This window comes from Narcine bancroftii, chromosome 12 (assembly GCF_036971445.1).
Source record: "Narcine bancroftii isolate sNarBan1 chromosome 12, sNarBan1.hap1, whole genome shotgun sequence".
NCBI lineage: Eukaryota > Metazoa > Chordata > Chondrichthyes > Torpediniformes > Narcinidae > Narcine > Narcine bancroftii.
The window spans coordinates 37,146,185-37,167,417 of record NC_091480.1 but is presented as its reverse complement, the minus strand read 5'-3'; the positions used below and the strand labels follow the sequence as shown (position 1 = coordinate 37,167,417).

The window sequence follows — 21,233 nt, the reverse complement described above, 5'->3', positions numbered from 1 at the left end:
GTTATCTATGAACCACGGTCCATGAGTTTGTTACAACTGCTCCACAGTGATCCAGTGAAGACACCTGGTACCTGTACAATAAACAATCTGTAAATAAAGGTCATAAATTTGACAAAACAAAAATCTCAAAACGTTTAAAAATACTATTAGTGGTTTGGTGGCCTGGAAAGTTGCTTGAGCTTATCCGCCCACCCTCCTCCTCATTTATTCTGCTGGTGGACCAAGGGGTTTGTTAATTTAGAGTGGTCTGCAGTAATTAATCGAATGCTTCATGTGACCTATGGGTGAAAAAAAACATTGATAATTATTGGATTAGAGGAAATGTAATTGAATGTGAAAGAACAGTCAAATTTAAATTACCACAAAGATGTAGCTATTGCTAATTATTAATAGGATAGTGTTTTTTTTGCACTAATCTAAGACCCTGGTATCATTTCAATTTAATTCCTAGTTTCATTAACAAACTGTTTACATTTTCAGACATTTGAAGGTCATGATTCTTCAATACTGAAAGTTATTTTTGTCAGCCATGGAACTCAGCTATTGACAAGGTACAGCCTATAATGCATTGGTATAAATATAGTAAGTGGGTATCACCATTCATTTTCAACATTGGAGGAAAATATAAAGGCAACAGAACCCCTCCAATTTACTTTGCAGATCGTGTCTGATCTGCTTCAGTTTTCTGTCTTTTGTCATATATGCTACGAACCTTTACCTTTCAAAAGTCCTTATCAAACTCCATTTCCAGTGACCCAGCATCCAAATGAGGTAGAATTAAATTCCTGATTTCCAATATCTTTTGCAGAAAAAAGATTACTGTCCAGCCTATTTTTTAAATAGAAGAAATAATGTTGGTATCTGCCCGATCTAGTCCATTGGTCATTTTGAAAACTTAATTCGGCAGTCGCTCAATTGTCTAAATAGACGAACCCGTGCTAAGTTTGTAGAGACTCTCTGCACAACTGGAATCTTAATCAATGCCACCACATTCAGGCATTGGGAAGTAACATGGTGAAATAAAGAGTGTAGACAAGTACCACTCATTAACCACCACCTCCAACAAGAGAGAAACTATCTCCCATTAACAATGGCATTTCTAAGACTTCACAGTTCATGTGTTGTCACTGGCAGAACAGCATTGCTTCAAAATGGTAGCTCAATGTCATCTTTTCAAGGGCAATAAGGAGGTCAGTAAAGCCTGGTCTCTCCACATCTCTAAAAAAAATCTTTTTAGAAAAACCCATTATCAATCTACAAGATCAACAGCTAAATTATTTTTCCTTTCAAATACATTTTGGACCCATGCATAAGTTTTTATTGATTTGAGGACAAAAGCACTCACCCTTTTACTCTTCCACAGTGATTTTTGAAAATTGAATTCTGATTTGTCTTTCTCAAAATTGAATGTTCCACAAATGATCACACCAAGCCCCCCCCATCTGCACAAATGATCACACCGACCCCCCCATCTACACAAATGATCACACCGAACTCCCCCCCCCCATCTGCACAAATGATCACACTGAACCCCCCCCCATCTACACAAATGATCACACCGAACTCCCCCCCCATCTGCGCAAATGATCACACCGAACCCCATCTGCACAAATGATCACACCAAGCCCCTCATCTGCACAAATGATCACACCGAACCCCCCCATCTGCACAAATGATCACACCGAACCCCCCCATCTGCACAAATGATCACACCGAACCCCCCCATCTGCACAAATGATCACACCGAACCCCCCCATCTGCACAAATGATCACACCGAACCCCCCCATCTGCACAAATGATCACACCGAACCCCCCCATCTGCACAAATGATCACACCGAACCCCCCCATCTGCACAAATGATCACACCGAACCCCCCCATCTACGCAAATGATCACACCGAACCCCCCCATCTACGCAAATGATCACACCGAACCCCCCATCTGCACAAATGATCACACCGAACCCCCCCATCTACGCAAATGATCACACCGAACCCCCCCATCTACGCAAATGATCACACCGAACCCCCCCATCTACGGAAATGATCACACCGAACCCCCCATCTGCACAAATGATCACACCGAACCCCCCCATCTACGCAAATGATCACACCGAACCCCCCCATCTACGCAAATGATCACACTGAGCTCCCATCTGTAATAAATTTGTCTTGTGTTTAGCTCTGCCCATGTTGCTTTGAAACCTCTTGCCCCAAGTGTACAACATTGTGTAACACTAACAGTCCCAAATAAAAACCTAGATAAACTATTCTCTCCTTTTGGTGAAAATACGAAATGCATAGATTAGATTTACGAAGGAACTACAGTCCATGCTATGTGAGTAATTATTTTATGCTAAGGATAAATTTGGAGAAGTCATTCCTCTTCAGAATGAAGAGACTTTTAAAGCAAAGGGAGGCCATTTTATCTTGAACTGTAGATTCTTTGGACGATTGTAATGTTGTTTTTGCCTCGTCTGCCATCCAACTGCCCTCTTCACATTGCTGTTTTTTATATTGCTTTTGCTTTATTTGTATTTCTTTTCCCAATTCTCTACCTCCTCCATAATTTCTCCCCCCCCCCCCCCCCTTCCCCCAATTCCATTTCCTGCCTTGGTCTTTAACCTCCTGATTTCTTGAACACTGGAGAGAAAAGCGTATGTTTTGAAAATATCGTAATTTTTTTTAAAAAAGGGTGGTGAGGTGAGGGCTTATTCTGTAAAATGTCAGTTCTTCAATTTTTAGTTTGTGCAATAATCAAGATTTGATTGCTCAGATCAAAGATTTGATGCAACTTTAGTGTAAATTGAAAGTTATTTATCGTTTTATTTGTTTTTTTTAATCCACAGTGGGTCTGATGGTCTCATGAAGCTCTGGACTATTAAAACCAATGAATGCATCAAAACATTAGACGCCCATGAAAATAAAGTATGGGGTTTGCACAGTAACAAGAAAGGTGACTTGGTTGTTACTGGATCGGGAGATTCGTGCATAATTATCTGGAAGGTATCATAAATGAAATCACTGATACAGCTTTGACACATAATTAAATCTTGTGTTTTCAATCATTCTGTTGTATTTCAGATTTTTGCATTCCTTTGGTCAGAGAGGGATTTCTGTTTGGTAGCATTGTTCATTTTCTATGATGAAACAAGGCCTTGTGCTTTATTTGGCACAAGGATGAAACTCCCATCAAATATATTTCTGTCATTTTAAGAGTTATTTTCAGATGAATGGACACAGCAGTAGTTTAAGTACTATCTTATTACCTTTGGGCCTGTTCATAAACCAGGAAGATAACTGAAGAAAAATCTATTAAGCTAGCTGTGCTTTTGGACCATATGAATACTGGGCTTGGAGTTGTATCACTAAGCTTCTTGCAGTGCAACTTGATTGGCAGTCTCATTTCCAAGATTACATTACACTTACTTTGGACTGGAAAGCATAATGCCTACACCAGGTAACTAGAATGCACACCACTATCCTTTAACTTCACTTATCTATTCTCCATGCAGCCATCTGAGAAAGGGCAGCAACATGTACATCATTAGAGCACCTAGCATGTTAGTTAAGCCATTTTATTATTGGAGGCCATTGTGGAAATAGCTTGTAAAGCTCTGTACGTTGGCGGCCTTAAAATAAATTTTGTGGGACAGGTTTAAAAAAATGTATTTTTGTGTTTCAGGATGTTACAGAAATAGAACTTGCTGAAGAGCAGGTCAAACAGGAAGAACAAATTTTGAAGTAAGTTGTGTCGTTAAAAATTCCCAATACCATGTTTATATTTGTGTCAAGGTAATTTTGCTCTGAATTAGGTGCCTTGTTGAACTTGGAGCTCACTGTCCCATTCTGAGGAAGATGGTGCAGTAGCACTCTCATGAGTTCTAATTGAATGTCCTTAAGTAAATAAATGTGTATTTTAACGAAATACAACAGAAAGTGGGTCATTCTATGTCTTCTTATCCTGAAAGGGCGGGAAAGAGCAAAGCATTAAAGAGTTCACTTATGGTGTTTGTGCAACAATTGCCATTGATGTCGAATGAGTGAGAGTGATCCCGTAAATGAGTGAGAGTGATCCCGTAAATGAGTGAGAGTGATCCCGTAAATGAGTGAGAGTGATCCCGTAAATGAGTGAGAGTGATCCCGTAAATGAGTGAGAGTGATCCCGTAAATGAGTGAGAGTGATCCCGTAAATGAGTGAGAGTGATCCCGTAAATGAGTGAGAGTGATCCCGTAAATGAGTGAGAGTGATCCCGTAAATGAGTGAGAGTGATCCCGTAAATGCTGCCGCACAATTTATCAGCATTTTTCAACTTGTGCAGTAAGTGTGGTTACTCATGTCAGAAATACATTCACCTTTTGTCTCTAAAACAAATCTTCCTTTTCCAGGCAACAAGAATTATCCAATTTATTGCAAGAAAAGAAATACTTGAAAGCTTTGGGCTTGGCCATCTCTCTGGATCATCCACAAACAGTACTCAGCGTCATCAAAGGTAAATATGATGTTTCTACCATCATAGATGTTTGCTTAATTACTTTTTTTTTGCACATGTAACACAAAATATAGCAGGCGTGGGAAAGTCGAACTGGCAATTTATAGCGGGCGTGGGAATATAATAGCGGCATTGAAAGAACGCGCACGATTTATAGCGGCCATGGGAAAGACGCGCTGGCAATTTATTAGCGAGTGTGGGAAGTTATAGCGAACATAGGAATATACATTCCGCTCTGTAAATGGTTATATGGTTATAATACTGGCAGTGAAATAGTGCACTATTTATAGTGGCTGTGGGAAAGATGCAATTTATAGTGAGCATGTGAATGTTATAGCCAACATGAGGATGTAATAGCGGCCATAAAAGAACGTGTACAATTTATAGTGGATGTAGGAAATTTTGATTTTCGGACTATTTCATGGTATTCCTGTAGACAGGAGATTCTGGCTAGGACACTGTATCATATCAATGTTAATTGTTCAGACCTGTCCCTAACATCTCAAGTGCCTCTGATTTGAGACAACATTAGAATTAAAATCCTGCTCAACTCTGAAGCAAGTCTTTCATTTAGTTAATTGATTCCTCTCCGAAGCATGTTCATGTGTTGCAACAAGATATCATCTTTCGCATGGGTGATTGACACCTCTTGGGGAAGTTGATTGGGTGTAAATTGCAAGAGATTAACTGTGTCCCATTTAAATGCAAATTGCTTTTGAAATTTAGAATAATACTTAAATTCAAAAAATTTAGAATACTACACACACCCACATGGTATATGTGCGTGTGCGTTATGCGAAAATATTTTTACACAATTTACGTTATAAGTGTGTGTGTGTTTTATAAGTGAAAATACAGTAGTATAAACTTAAGCAATAAATAAGTAATTGGAACTAATGTAATATAATATAATATAATGCAGATCTCAAAGTTCAAAGCCTTTTACACTTTCACTCCTGTAAAATGCCTTGCAGCTAATCAACTATTTTTGATGCAATTTCATCAGGAGATCTTAATCAACAAAAAGGGCTTCAGGTAGAAAAGTCGACCATTCTTTTTCTCCCGTTGACGCTGCGTGACCTGCTGAATTCTTCCAGCAGATTGTATTTAAAATCTGTTGCTTGTTCAGTGCATCTTTGTCCAATATTCCATTCCAGACCCCATAAACAATTCTGACCCACTGAAGGAGGCTGCAGGCCATTGGTAATTTCTTGAAATGCTACCTTCCTTCAGCAAAGTTTAGTCATTTTCAAAAATGCGTGTGATATTATTTTGAAAAGTAGCTTGTCATTTGGAGTTAGAATGTAGTTTCCCAGTTGTTGGAATAAAATGAACTTCTGTTGGTATAATCAAATTCCTCAGTCAAATTAAAGTTTTGCCACTATTTCTGCCTTCACGTGTGTGAGAGATGGGAAAATTGATCTAAAATTATGAACATGGAAGAAACTAAAATTCATCAGTTAATGGCTGTAACCAGTACAAACAGGATGAGCTTGGGGATTAATTTGCAGGAAAGCAGAGTCAGCACGATTAACATAAGAATCTTCTGTGTGACAAGAGCCACCATAAGACTAAGAAAAGGAATGGTAAGGTACAATAGAATGTAGGAAGTTGAGGTAGTCTGGATCAGATAAAGGTCTCCTAGACCTGGACAGAAGTACCAAGTCCTACATATCTAATTAGCTAACCATACACAGATTTATACATATGAAACTAGCCAACCCTAGATAGAATGAGTCAACTCCGCATACCAAGAGATTGTAGCCCCGAGAATCAGGAAGGTGTGAATAAGGACAATGACATGATGGGACACCCACAGGATACCCCCTGGTCCTCCAAGTGTACTGAAACTGCTCGTAGGCAGGAAGGATTACCTATGCCAAACCCATCCAGGGGGCAGAAGAATGTAAGGGGGAGGGCACTCTGATACTGAAATTGACTGTATAAAAGTTGGGTGAGCCCCAGTATGTGTGTGTATTCCCAGGGTAAGGGGAAGCACCCAACTTTGCATTGTTGTTGTAATAAATGTTCTTTGTTCTCAATTTTTGTCTCGAGCAATTTCTTTAAAGGTACTTTAATTTCTAACACGTGTTAGATCAAAAAATTTACCTACTTGATGCCCTTTATCGTTTTAAAAAGTTGAAATCTAACCTATAAAGTTCTACAAATCCAAACTGACTCTGTCCTTTTTATAAGCACAAGGAAGAAGAGCAGACCGTAGACCTGGTCAAGTTTGCTCCACCTTTCAGACGGATTTTTTTTAATTCAAATTTTAAATTTAAATTTAGACATACAGCATGGTAACTGGCCCTTTCGGCCCACAAGCCTGTGTTGCCCAATTAAACCCAATTGACCCTCCACCCCCAGTATGTTTTGAAGGGTGGGAGGAAGTTGAAACCTCTTCCGCCCCCCCCCTACTCCCCCCGCCGCCGCCAGGGGAAAACCCACGTAGACACTGGGAGATCGTAGAAGCTCCTTACAGATATTGCAGGATTTGAACCCACTGGCGCTGCAACAGCATTTCACTAAACCACTATGCTAAACGTGCCATCCTAATAGGGGTGATTTCTCTCAACCCTATCTCACTGATCTATTATATCTTAATTTTCTTAGTGTCCAGAAATCTATCAATCTTAGACCTCAACGAGGTAATCCTGAGGGCCAGACAATAACAAAGGCTCCACAGCAGGTCTTCATTTTGGTTTCAATACTAACTAACCCCTCCCTCTAATCAAGATTACGAGAAATAGAAAGATGAATCAAGTCATGACCTCCAAAAGTTGGATGGATCAGGACTAGAGCACCCAAATCATCTAAAACTGGCACTTATAATAGTATTCTATAAATGGGTCCCATACTTGTCAAACTGAAACTTTTTATCTTTAATACTTTACCTAATTTTCTCTGAACTTCGATATGTCGTTACATCCTGTAACCACTGTGCCTGAGTCAATGGGAGTTCATCTTTCCATTTCATTGAAACTGCTTGTCTGGCTATCAATGTGCTAAAAGCTAAAACTTTCTCTTAAGATGCCAATAAAAGTTTTATCTGGTTCACGTGAAAAACAAAATAGGGCAGTTAAATGGAATGGATCTAGTTTAATCTTAAAAAATAATTGACAGAGAATGAAAAATATTCTGCCAATATCTTCCTAATTTAGGACATTCCCAAAATGTATGAATGAATGAGGCTTCAAAAAATGCCCGCTCTTTGATTGTAATAAGCAACTCTCTTACTGTATTATGGGATGGCACATAGTTGTACCAGCCCACTGAATCATCACCACATATATCTAGATGCTTATATTGTCATGATAATGAATATGCATGAGATGTATTCACCTGACCGGAAGTCACATGGTATGAGTGAGAGAGAAGAGCGCAAAATGGAGGAACAATGAAAGCTGGAGAATAAAGACACGGAGATGTTTAACTGGTAAAACTTGCGTTATTAGTGTTATTAACTTCACATTTCGGGCCACAAATGTGACATTGGCGACGAGGATTAAAACAACAACATTTTGGAACTTCAATGTGATAAGAATTTTGATCTTTGATTCGGTGGCTTTGGGCTGAAAAAAGTTTTCTCATGGCAGGCGCAGAAGCTGACTTTCTAACACTTCGAGGTGTTCCTCATTTTTGACCCAACGGGTGATGCAAGCACTGTAAGTGTGAAGTGGAAGGCATGGCTGGAAGAATTTTAAGCCTACGCCGACAGTCGTGGCCTATTTCTTGATAGCGGTACGGTGGAACAAGAAGCGCAGAGGAGGGCGTTACTTCTTTTCACCGCAGGACCCGCAGTTCGGGAAACTTTTAAGACACTTTTGAATACAGGAAGGAAGGATGAATACCAGAAAGCAGTCAATGCATTGAATGCACGCTATGTAGTGACACCGAATGCTACATTTCAACGCCATTTGTTTCGGAGAACGAAACAAGAAGATGGACAAACAATTTCTCAGTACGTGACGAGATTGCGCCAGCTGGCTTTTGGATGCAATTACATGGCATCTGATTTGGACAACCAATTATTTGATCAAGTCGTGCAGCACTACAGATCAGACAAGCTCAGGAGACGTCTGCTGGAAAAAGGGAGTGAGTTGAAGCTCACCGATGCTTTAGCCATTGCTGCTGAATTAAAGGCTGTTGAGGGGCAATTTCATACCATGACCCTGAAGGACAACTCAAGCCAGCAAGTTAAGAGGCTCTCGCATCGCCATAACCAGCCAAGATATACGTCGACACATGACGTGGAGTGTTATCGATGTGGAAATAGAGGTCATTTTGGAAAAGACCCATGCTGCCCAGCAAAAGGCAAAGTTTGCAGAAAATGCGGAGGTAAGGACCACTTTGCAAAGAAGTGCAAAAGCAAGTCCAATGCAGAACAGAAGGGGAAGAGCACAGCTTCCAAAGACAAAGCTTGGGGGGAAAGGAAAGTATCCTGGAAAGAAAGACACTATTCGCCATATAGACGGTGACCCAGAAAGTGACGATGATAATGATAACCAGGATGGACAGATATTATCAATTTACATTGAATGATGTACATCATGAGAAGGTCCCAGTGATCATTGGTGGTGTGACAGTTCAGGTCATTGTAGACTCTGGCAGTGAGAGTAATGTAATTGATCGACATTTATGGGAGAAATTGAAAAGGAAAAAGATCATCTGTACCTCAAAGAAGTGCTCCAAGAAACTGTATCCATACACAGCAACCAAGCCATTGCAGACCATTGGATGTTTTACTGCAACTGTTGAAGCTGGAGATAAGTACACTGAAGCAGAGTTTATGGTCATAGAAGAGAGGGGAGAACCATTGTTGAGTAGAAGCACAGCGCAAGACCTGGCAATACTTCATATTGGAGCTTGTGTCAATTCAATTCAGTCATACGAGGATATGAAGCAAGAATTCCCCGCAGTCTTCCAAGGAGTAGGAAACCTGAAAGGTCGACAATTGAAGCTAGCAGTGGACAAAACGGTCAAACCCAAGGCGCAACCAGTGCGCAGAACTCCGTTTGGACTTCGTGGGAAAGTCGAAGCCAAAATTAAAGAGTTGATCGAGCAAGACATTATTGAACCTGTGGAACATTCGACACAATGGGTCAGCCCAGTAGTGATTGTGCCCAAACCAAATGGTGACATAAGACTGTGTGTTGATATGAGGATGGCCAATGAAGCTATAATTCGAGAACGACATCCTATACCAACAGTGGAGGAAATACTTCAAGAGTTAACTACCAGTAAGATATTTTCAAAAATTGATTTAAAGTGGGGCTATCGTCAATTAGAGCTGGACCCAAAATCCCGAGACGTAACAACATTTGTGACTCACTGTGGATTGTACCGATACAAGAGACTATCGTTCGGCATTAATGCAGCTTCTGAGATCTACCAGTATGAAATCCATCGAGTGATTCAAGGCATTCCTGGAGTTGCCAATATTTCTGACGACATCATAGTCCATGCACCTACAGACGGTTGAGGCGTGTACTATCTAGACTACAGGAGGCAGGCCTTACCATGAATGGAAACAAGTGCCAGTTCGGTGTGTCAGAAATGGACTTCATGGGACTCAGACTTACACAGGAAGGACTAAACCCAGCAGAGGCCAAGGTGAAGGCTATTGCAGATGCACGTGCACCCCAGAAAGCAACGGAGGTGAGGAGTTTCCTGGGATTGGTCAATTATTGCGCAAAGTTCATCCCTAATTTTGCTACGGTGGCAGAACCACTAAGGAACTTAACCAGGAAAGGTGTACCATTTCATTTTGGATCGGAGCAGAAGAAAGCGTTCACAACGCTGAAGCAAAGTCTGACAGATGCTGATATTCTTGGATATTATGATCCGGCTGCACCAACCAAAGTCATAGCGGATGCTAGTCCCGTTGGTTTAGGAGCCGTGTTGGTCCAGATGCATGATGTAGGACCAAGAATCATTGCCTACGCCAGCAGATCGTTGTCAGATGTGGAAAGAAGATATTCTCAGACAGAGAAAGAAGCACTTGGACTTGTATGGGCCTGTAAGAGGTTCCATGCATATTTGTATGGCATTGAATTTGAACTCATCACAGATCATAAGCCATTAGAGGTGATCTATGCCACTAGATCCAAACCGTGTGCCAGAATAGAGCGATGGGTACTCCGACTCCAACCCTACAAATATAAAGTAGTTCACATTGCCGGGAAAGCAAACATTGCTGAACTGCTGTCCAGATTGGTGAAGGATGGATGCCCGCAATACAAGTCAGAATTGGGACAGAAGCAGAGAGCTTTGTACGCTTCGTAGCTATTCAGTTGACACCGAAAGCTGTGACCACGAAGGAAGTCGAGAGAGAGTCCGAACATGACCCAGAACTCATGGACGTGAGAGAATGTATCCAGAGTGGACAACGGGACAAGTGTACTCACAAGGCTTACATTCCCATTAGAGACGAACTTTGTTGCATCGGACAGTGTGCATTGAGAGGTTATAGATTGGTGATACCACAGAGGTTGAGACCGAAGATCGTATCCTTAGCTCATGAAGGACACCTAGGTATTGTTGGCACCAAGCAAAACCTCAGGAGTAAAGTATGGTGGCCAGGTTGTGATAAAGACGCAGAGAAATTTGTCAAAACTTGCCATGGATGTCAAATCACAAGTAGGAGTAATCCTCCAGAGCCGATCCGGAGTACGCAACTCCCGACAGGACCGTGGATCGACGTAGCCGTTGATTTTCTTGGACCTTTACCGACTGGTGAGTCAATCATGGTAGTGATAGATTACTACAGCAGATACTATGAGTACGTTGTGATGAGGTCCACGACCACTGAAAGAACAATACAAGCATTAGCAGAGATCTTCGCAAGATATGGATTGCCTGTTACGCTATACTCTGACAATGGTCCACAATTCATTTCAGGGACATTTGCTGAATACATGAGGACCACAGGTATCTAACATCATAAAGTAACTCCGAAATGGCCGCAAGCCAACGGGGAAGTAGAGAGACAAAATCAGTCCATTGAAAAACAATTACGGATTGCTCACGCAGAAGGACAAAATTGGCGAGAAGCATTGCTATCTTATGTGGCTGTCTATCGGGCAACGCCCCATGCAACCACAGGAAAAAGTCCTGCAGAAGCATTTTTTGGGAGAAAAATCCGCACAAAAATGCCCGAAATAAAGGAAATCTGGGACGACCAGGAGATGAGGGACCACGATGCTGAAAAGAAAGGAGCGTGGAGCCAGGTACTCAGACATCATGCCTGGAGATAATGTTCTGGTGAGGCATGAGAATGGTGGTAAGCTAGACACACCTTATTACCATCAACCCTACACTGTCGTATCCAGAAGTGGCAGAATGGTAACCGTCAAGTCTCCGGCTGGAGTCCTGTACAAAAGAAATGTGTCAGGTGTAAAAAGGTACCAGTCCAGAGAGACATCGAGCGAGGTGGTTGAAAGTCCAATACGAGATGCTCAACCTGAGAGACCAGATGATGTTCCCGAGGCGGTTATCAGCATTCCTGATGAAGTGACTAGACGGCCAGAAGCACCCGAGGCCGTGGCGAGCAATGTTTCCGACGCTGAGAGTGAACAACCGAGTAGCGACGATAGTATCGCAGGAAGGCCGAAACGAGACAGGAAAGCGCCTAAACGATACGAAGACTTTGTGTCGTATTTCTAATTGTGCCCGCATTATCACAAAAGGAAAAGTTTGTGACGGTTGGAATGATAAAAGAACATTGGGACAGTGATTTGATCATATATCATAAAGTGCGTGTATGAGTGCTGTATGAAGTACATTTTAGTTAGTTGAGTTATTGTATTACAGTTAGTTACAACATGTTCATGTTACATTGTGTGTAGAAGGAGTTTGAACTTGTTTGTTTGTTAGACATTGTTTGTTGGTTCCGAGGGATATTGTTAAGGTGACGGTGTTTACATTTCAATGTTAAGGTGTAAAGGTTATTTCTGGTAAAAGGAGGGATGTCATGATAATGAATATGCATGAGATGTATTCACCTGACCGGAAGCCACATGGTATGAGTGAGAAAGAAGAGCGCAAAATGGAGGAACAATGAAAGCTGGAGAATAAAGACACGGAGATGTTTAACTGGTAAAACTTGCGTTATTAGTGTTATTAACTTCACATTTCGGGCCACAAATGTGACATATATTATTTTCAATTTTGTGTCATTGGGCTTTGGCAAATGGAAATGTCAAATGGGATAATTATTTGTGTGGATAAGTCATTGGTTAACTCATTTGTACATATAATTCTCCAGAATAGTGAGACAATGATAGCTCCCTAATCTTTGTCCCTTCCAGGCAATTATATGGTAGAGGGTGTATTGAAAGAGGAAGTGTTTCACATATTCCAGGTCACGTACTAGTTGGCCCCACTTGGACCTTTCCAGGCACTCGTTTTATATATTTACATTCTTGAGGTTTTTTTTAATGTTCCATTCTACATTGACTCATCCCTTTGGAATGAGAATTGTGTCGAGAAGTGTACACATAACAAGAAATTAAATTGTCAGAGTGTTACCAGCAATTATGTGGTTATGTCAGAAGCCCTTTCTCAGCAACCATCTTCCCATATAGCCTACCCAAAAATTGAACTGGATACAACAAAGATAGCATAAAATCTATGGTCAAAATATGTTCTTATCATTATTAATTTTGAATTAATTTGTGAAAGGTGCTATACTTGAATTTTCTGTTCTCATGTGGATTCATGGGAGGGGGGGGTGCTATGTCATTGTTCTCCCAATGTGGACTTTTAGAGGGAAGAAAGAGAAGTCGCTCTTGGGGAAGCATGGTTGTTGTAGCATTTGGGCAACGCCGTTATGGCGCCAGCAATCAGGACTGGGGTTTAAATCCCACGCTGGCTATAAGGAGTTTGTAAGTTCTCCCTGATTTTGCCTGGGTTTTCCCCGAGGCCTCCAGTTTCCTCCCGCCATTTGAAACATACCGGGGGTTGTAGGTTAATTAGGTGTAATTGGGCGACCCAGGCTCGTGGGCCAAAATGGCCTGTTACCGTGCTGTACGTCCAAATTTGAAAATTTAAAATTTAAAATTCTGCACTGTAGATAAATTTAAATTAGACGTACAGCATGGTAACCGGCCCTTCCAGCCAGCAAGTCCATGCTGCCCAATACACCAACCCATGAGGAAACCCATGCGGACATGGAGAGAGTGAACCAATTCCTTACGGACGGCATCGGATACGACTCCAGGTTGCTGTAAAAGCTTTGCGCTAACCTTGCCATCTGCAACTTGTAACTGTGCATCTAGTCCAATTAATTTCTGCTTGATGGTTATTTCCCTCAAAACCCATCGAATGTTGATAGTGGGGCATTCAACCATGATAATGTTGCTGGAAGTCATGTGTGGTGGCTGTTAATTTTAGCATACCAACCAAGATCTGAATGAAATCCAGAGGCACAGATCACTGCAGTATCTGAGGGGTTATGAGCGGCTGTAACAGCAGCACTGCTTCTGGTGTGGACTCAGGAGAGCGGAGACACAGTCCTGCTCCGAAGGGTTCAACCACCTGGTCCTAAGGCTGGTGCCTTTGTAGGCCTGTCAGAGGAGCCGATGGTGCTTTAAAAAACCCGCAACCACTGGTCTGTGACAAAGATGGTGACGCCTGTGCTCAGCAGTGGCCACAGGGGATTGCAAACTCGGAGGAGCACCAACGGGGAGAACACCTCCCTCCCCCCCCCAATCTCCATTCCTTTGATAAGGAGAAGCAGAGAAGATCCTACAGGGCATTGACCATGGCGACGAACGAGCAAGGAACTCAGTGGCTGAGGGCTGCGCACAGGTTGTGCGTGTCTTGCAGTCAGGGAACCCACACGGACTGTGGGCGGCTGGAGGTTGGCTTATAGGAACCAGGTGTCAAAGCCAGGATTTGAGAGGGTGCTGAGGGCAAGATGGGCGTTCAAAGGGCCTCTGGTGCTGAAGAATTCCTGATTGTATAAGAGGTTTGGATCTTTAGCTCGGGTTGCCAAACACGATTCTGTGTGGCTACAAAGCTATAAGAATACTGGAGGTGAATCCATGGACTCTGAAGAAACTTTACTTCTCTTTCTCTCATGCTATAAGGGGTGCCGGGCCATACAAATGACAACTCTTTGTCTGCCTTATGGCAGGCAGAAGCCAATTTTCTGTAATATTATTACATGACAAAATAAAGGAATCTTGGGTGGGCATGGCGTGATGGCGTAGGTGAGAGATGTGAAGAAGACACCTTTCCCGACAGGACTAATTAAAACCCAACTTCTAGCAATTTTTTTTATAAAACAACAATATTAAAACTCTTTTAAACATATTATAATTGCAACTATGAAAAAAAACCAGGAAGCAGACAATAAAGAAAACAATTCCAAAAGAAACGACATACTGAGGAATTGGGGCCTGCCTTAGAAGTGGGTCTTGGAGACTCGCTTCCTCTTCCATCCAGATAGACTCAGCAAGTCCTGGCAAAGTTTCAGGTAACTCCAGCGCCACCTCCCCAGGAAGTTGAGGAAGTGGGTGCTGGACCTAGAAAACGGCAGCTTCAGCTGTTGGAACTACAAGATAAACCGCGCATGTGCGTGACACTGGTCGTGACTTTGCCTGCAGGGAGGCCTGAACCCCCACAGCCTAGTGCTTATGGACTGTGTAGGGAGAAGCCTAGACCCCATAGACAAGTCGAGCAAACATTGACTGAAGAAGAAGAGGAAAACCTCAGGTCAGAAAAAGAGGACACTTTACCAGTAATGGAGAAAGAGGAGACAGTGATATATCAGGGAAGGCCCATATCTCAATATGTGGCTCAAGGAGATAAAACTGGAGCTTCTACTGCCTCCTATTATGTGACCTCATCAAGTCAATTAGTTACACTATCAAAACAGATTCAAACATCGACCCAAACGAGTCAGGTTTTGGGTCTATTGAAGACCAATTTGAAACAAGATTTAGTAGTATGAAAGAAGAAATGATTACTATTAAGACTGATGTTTCAAAATGTGCGATGTTGGATAAAATTCAGATTAACTTTCAAAAAAATTGAAGAAGTCTTTCAGATTGTCATGAAGATGTAGAGCAATGTAAAGATATGCCTGGCAAATTGGAGGATTCATACTGCTTGGGAAGTTCAGAGAAAAGAATTGACAAACATTGATGTTTTGGAAAATGAAAGTCGTAGAAATAACATGAAAATAATGGGTTTGCCTGAAGAATTTTGAAGCTTCAGATCTGGTACAATATTTTCCAGAAATGGATTCCTGAAGTTTTGGGAAATATTTTCAAAATGGTTTGGAGTTGGATGGAGTTCTTAGAGCTATTTGGAGGAAGCCTTTTCCAGGTCATCCACCATGCTCTAACACCTAGGTGTTAGAGTGTTATCAATTAGGTGTTAGTGTTATCAAGATAAGGAAATGAATTGCAGTATAGAATGCACCAGACCCCTTTGTTGGTTGGAAATATGGAGATTTGAGTCAAACTATTATTAAACATCACAAGAAATTTATTCCTCCCAAGGCCGGGTTATGGACAAAGGGCAATAAATTTGCTTTTAGATACCCTGCCTCGCTTAAGTTTTTTTATAGAGAATTTCAATCGCAATTCTTTGCTGATGAAGATTATGCTCTTTTATTTGTTAATTCATTACCTGACAACAAGCAGAAGGGGAAATCAAGACCAGTCTTCTCAACAGGTGAAATTGGCTCAAGAGATGGCTTACAGAAGGTATTAACTGAAATTGATATTGATGATGATCAAGTTAACAGAAACTTGGAAGCAGCTGATCATATGTGAAGTATTATTTTTCCCTTGTTATTCTGCTCAGGGGAGGTGGATTTGTTTGTTTCTCCTTCCGAATTTGGCCACTTGGTGGCATAGGTCGCTTCCCATATGATAGAGTTGTAGCACTGCTTCTGAAGCGGTGATTTTTCTTTTTGGGCTTTTTTATTAATCTCTTTTTTTCGGGGTTTCTTTCTTTTCTGTTGATGAAGATGTATTTTATAGTGAAGAATTGCCGAGGATTGGAGTCCCATCATTATGGGAATTTGATGTTTTTATTATTAAATATGTTGATGGCTAATTTGAATTTTGCGACATTTAATATGAATGGGGTCAATAATACAATTAGGAGAAAAAAGGTTTGGGCTTGGATAAAAAAAAATAAAGTAGATATTGCTTTTCTATAAGAGACTCATTTGACTGAAAAAGAACATCAAAAATTAAAAAGAGATTGAGTTGGTCAGGTTATAACTTTTAATACGAAAGCAAGAGGTGTTGCTATTTTGGTTAATAAAATTGTCTTTTAAATTAGAATCAGTTGTTAATGATTTATCTGGTAGGTTTGTTGTTGTAAATTGCCAAATTTATTTGGAATTTTGGACACATGTATATTAATGCTCCAAATATAGATGACAAAAATATTATTTAAGATTCCTTTTTTAATTTGGCACATGCATATGAAAATGTAATGATTGGTGGAGATTTTAATTGTGATCCATTAATAGATAAATCTCTGAAAACAGTGATTAAAACTAAAATGGCAAGACAAATTTTATCAATGATGAAGGAAATGAATTTAGTGGATATCTGGAGAACATTAAATCCTTAAGCGAAGGACTATTCATTTTATTATTTTTGATATGATTCTTTATCTAGAATAGACCTTTTTTTTTATTATCGGCTCATCTGCAGGGCTGTATAGTATCTGCTGAATATAAAAGTATAACCTTGTCAGTTCATTCTCTTTTGATAATAACATCATCCGGTACTGCACAGATGGCAGTCTCTTCAATCTGAGGCGCCTTCAAGCTCACACCAAGACACAAGAGCAACTTGTCCGTGAACTACTCTACAGGCGATGCCGCTTTAGTTGCCCGTTCAGAGCCAGCTCTCCAGTGCATGATGTCCTGTTTTGCGGAAACTGCCAAAATGTTTGGCCTGGAAGTCAGCCTGAAGAAAACTGAGGTCCTCCATCAGCCAGTTCCCCACCATGACCACCAGCCCCCCCACATCTCCATCGGGCACACAGAACTCAAAACGGTCAACCAGTTTACCTACCTCACTGCACCATTTCATCTGATGCAAGGATCGACAAAGAGATAGACAACATACTCGCCAAGGCAAATAGCGCCTTTGGAAGACTACACAAAAGAGTCTGGAAAAACAACCACCTGAAGAAACACACAAAGATCAGCGTGTACAGAGCCGTTGTCATACCCATGCTCCTGTTTGGCTCCGAATCATGGGTCCTCTACCGGCATCACCTATGGCTCCTAGAACGCTTCCATCAGCGCTGTCTCCACTCCATCCTCAACATTCATTGGAATGACTTCATCACCAACATCGAAGTACTCGAGCTGGCAGAGTCCGCAAGCATCGAATCCATGCTGCTGAAGACCCAACTGCGCTGGGTGGGTCACGTCTCCAGAATGGAGGACCATCGCCTTCCCAAGATCGTGTTCTATGGCGAGCTCTCCACTGGCCACCGAGACAGAGGTGCACCAAAGAAGAGGTACAAGGACTGCTTAAAGAAATCTCTTGGTGCCTGCCACATTGACCACCGCCAGTGGGCTGATATCGCCTCCAACCGTGCATCTTGGTGCCTCACAGTTCGGCGGGCAGCAACCTTGTTTGAAGAAGACCGCAGAGCCCACCTCACTGACAAAAGACAAAGGAGGAAAAACCCAACACCCAACCCCAACCAACCAATTTTCCCTTGAAACCGCTCCAACCGTGCCTGCCTGTCCCACATCAGACTTGTCAGTCACCAACGAGCCTGCAGCAGACGTGGACATACCCCTCCATAAATCTTCATCCGCGAAGCCAAGCCAAAGAAAGAATATAGGTTCGAAAAGGATAGATACAACTTACAGATGGAGATTTAATTCTTCATTGTTAAGAAATGTTGAATTTTGTAACTTTATAAGAGACTAAATTCAGCAATATTTGAAAATAAATATAGATTTGGTTGATAGTAAATTTGTTTGTGGGATGCTTTTAAAAACATACTTAAGAGGACAAATTATTAGTTTTTCAACTAAAATTAAGAAAGAATATTCAAAGGAAGTTGATAAATTAGAGAAAGAGATAGAGTATTTAGAGAAAGATGTACAGAAGGATTCAACAAAGACCAAAAAGATACAATTAATTAATAAAAAACTGCATTATAATTCATTACAGACATAAAACAAAGAAATTATTATGAAGAACTCGACAAAAATATTATGTATGGGGGAGAGAGCAATTAAAGACAGAACAGGTTTCTAGAATAATTAATGCTACTAGAAAATATCCAAAAATTACATATAACCTCAAGATATTGATGCTTTTAAGAAATTTGATTTGAAGTTATATACTTCTGAGTCTGAAAATAATGATGTTAAAATTAATAATTTTTTACCTCAACTTCAGTTACCTTTTTTGAATACTCGAGAACCTGATGAATTGGACTCCCCTTTTACACTTTAAGAAAATATTGATACACTTAAGTCAAGGCCGAATGGCAAGTCTCCTGATGAAGATGGTTTTAAATCGGAATTTTATAAAAGATTTCAGGATTTATTAATACCTCTTTTAACGAATGTGTTGAAACAAGCAATGGAGGTTCATTCTTTACCAGATTATTTTTCTAATGCAATTATAACAGTCATTCTCAAGAAAGACAAAGATCCGTTAAAAACTGAATCTTATAGACCTATTTCTTTGTTAAACATTGATTATAAAATTGTAGCTAAGGTTTTAGCAAATAGATTGGTGAAGTATTTACCGAGTTTAATTAATTTAGATCAGGCAGGATTTATTAAAAAATCATTATTCTGCAGATAATATTGCAAAATTAATTAGTTTGGTTCCTATTTCTCAGAAGAAATCCAATTTATCAACGGTCTTATCATAAGATTCCTAAAAAGGCATTTGATAGGTTAGAATGGAGTTTTTTTTTTAATTTAAAGTATTGGAAAAATTTAGGTTTGGACCAATCTTTATTAGTTGGATTAAAACCCTTCTGCAAGAGTGGTGACGTATGGCCAAATATCATAATCATGTGGCGGCCTGCAATTGCGGAGATCAGGCCGGCTCATCACACGGCAGCAGACGCAGACAGAGATTACTAAAGTGACTCCCAGGACAGCGAACTGGCGGGGGTAGAAGCTGGGGCAGCATCAGACCAACAGCCCTAAAATGGCATTGGTCAAGCTGCCCAGCTAATTCAGCAGAAACAGGTTGGGGAAGAAGGGCCTTCATATGCAAGAATGTTCCCGCCCGTTATTGTTATTCATACGGCTGGTACCCAGAACTCTGTGTTTTAAAAAAAACCTACTCATGTCCTCTGGTGTTTTACTGTTCCCACCCTGGGAAAATGGCACAGGCTGTCCATCCCCTTAATCTTGTAGATCTTTATTGTCTCCTTTCATCCTTCTACGTTCCAAAGAGAAAAGTCCCAGCTCTGCTGACCTTGCCTCACGAGACTTATTTTCCAATCCAGGCAACATCCTGGTAAATCTCCTCTGCACTCTCTCCAAAGCTTCCTCATCCTTACTATGATAAGATAACCAGAACTGAACACAATACTCCGTGTAGTGTTACCAGAGATTGGTAGAGTTGCAACATGACCTCTCGACTCTTGAACTCAATCCCCCTATTAATGAAACCCAGCATCCTTTATCAAACCTCCACAGGTATATTGTGGAAAGTATAATGAAGTTTGGTAATTGTTCAAGAGCATATAGAAACATAGAAGATAGGAGCAGGAGTAGGTCATTCGGCCCTTCGAGCCTGCTCCGCCATTCAATGAGATCATGGCTGATCTTAAAGTTCAGTATCCCGTCCCCGCCTTCTCTCCATAACCCCTAATTCCCTTATACTGAAGAAATATATCTAATTCCCTCTGAAATATATTCAATGAACCTGCCTCTACTGCCCTCCGTGGCAATGAATTCCACAGATTCACCACCCTCTGGGTCAAGAAATTCCTCCTCATCTCGGTCCTAAATGGTTTACCTATTATCCTCGAACCATGGCCCAGGGTTCTGGATTCCCCCACCATTGGAAACATCCCTTCTGCATCCATTCTGTCCAGTCCTGCCAGAATTTTATATGTCTGTATGAAATCCCCTCTCAGTCTTCTAAACTCCAGCGAGTTCAATCCCAAATTGCACAATCTTTCCTCATGAGTTATTTCTGCCATTCCAGGTATCAGCCTGGTGAATCACCTTTCCACTCCCTCCTTCCTCAGATAAGGCGAACAAAACTGCACACAATACTCTAGGTGTGGTCTCACCAAGGCTCTGTACAGTAAGAAATCCTTATTCCTATACTCAAACCCTCTTGATATGAAGGCCAACATACCATTTGCCTTTTTAACCGCCTGCTGTACCTGCATGCTCGCCTTCAGTGACTGGTGCACAAGAACCCCATGGTTTCTCTGCACTTCCCCATCTCCCAATCTATTGCCATTCAAATAGTAATCTGCCCTCCAGTTTGTATTACCAAAGTGGATAACCTCACATTTATCCATATTGTAGTGCATTTGCCATGTATCTGCCCAGTCCCCCAATTTATCCAAATCACACTGGAGCTTCCTGACCCCCCTCTTTAGTGCACATCACCCCTCTTAGCTTAGTGTCGTCTGCAAATTTGGAGATATTACATCCAATCCCCTCATCTAGATCGTTAATGTAAATTGTGAACAGCTGGGGTCCCAGTACAGATCCCTGTGGCACCCAACTGGTCACCGCCTGCCACTCAGAAA

At 41.2% G+C, this 21,233-nt stretch overlaps 1 protein-coding gene across 4 annotated transcripts in view; it reads left to right on the top strand.

Moving 5' to 3' along the window:
• tbl3 (transducin beta like 3) overlaps positions 1–21,233 on the top strand; it is an 89,442-nt gene that overhangs the window by 55,113 nt on the left and 13,096 nt on the right. For 3 of the 4 annotated variants that reach the window (XM_069906391.1, XM_069906388.1, XM_069906389.1), the window contains 4 exons: positions 481–551; positions 2,850–3,006; positions 3,686–3,744; positions 4,390–4,493. In XM_069906391.1, coding sequence (XP_069762492.1) covers positions 481–551; positions 2,850–3,006; positions 3,686–3,744; positions 4,390–4,493 — 391 coding nt within the window. Of the gene's footprint in view, positions 1–480; positions 552–2,849; positions 3,007–3,685; positions 3,745–4,389; positions 4,494–5,499; positions 6,536–21,233 lie in introns of those variants that run through there. The other variant, XM_069906390.1, reaches the window with a different exon arrangement.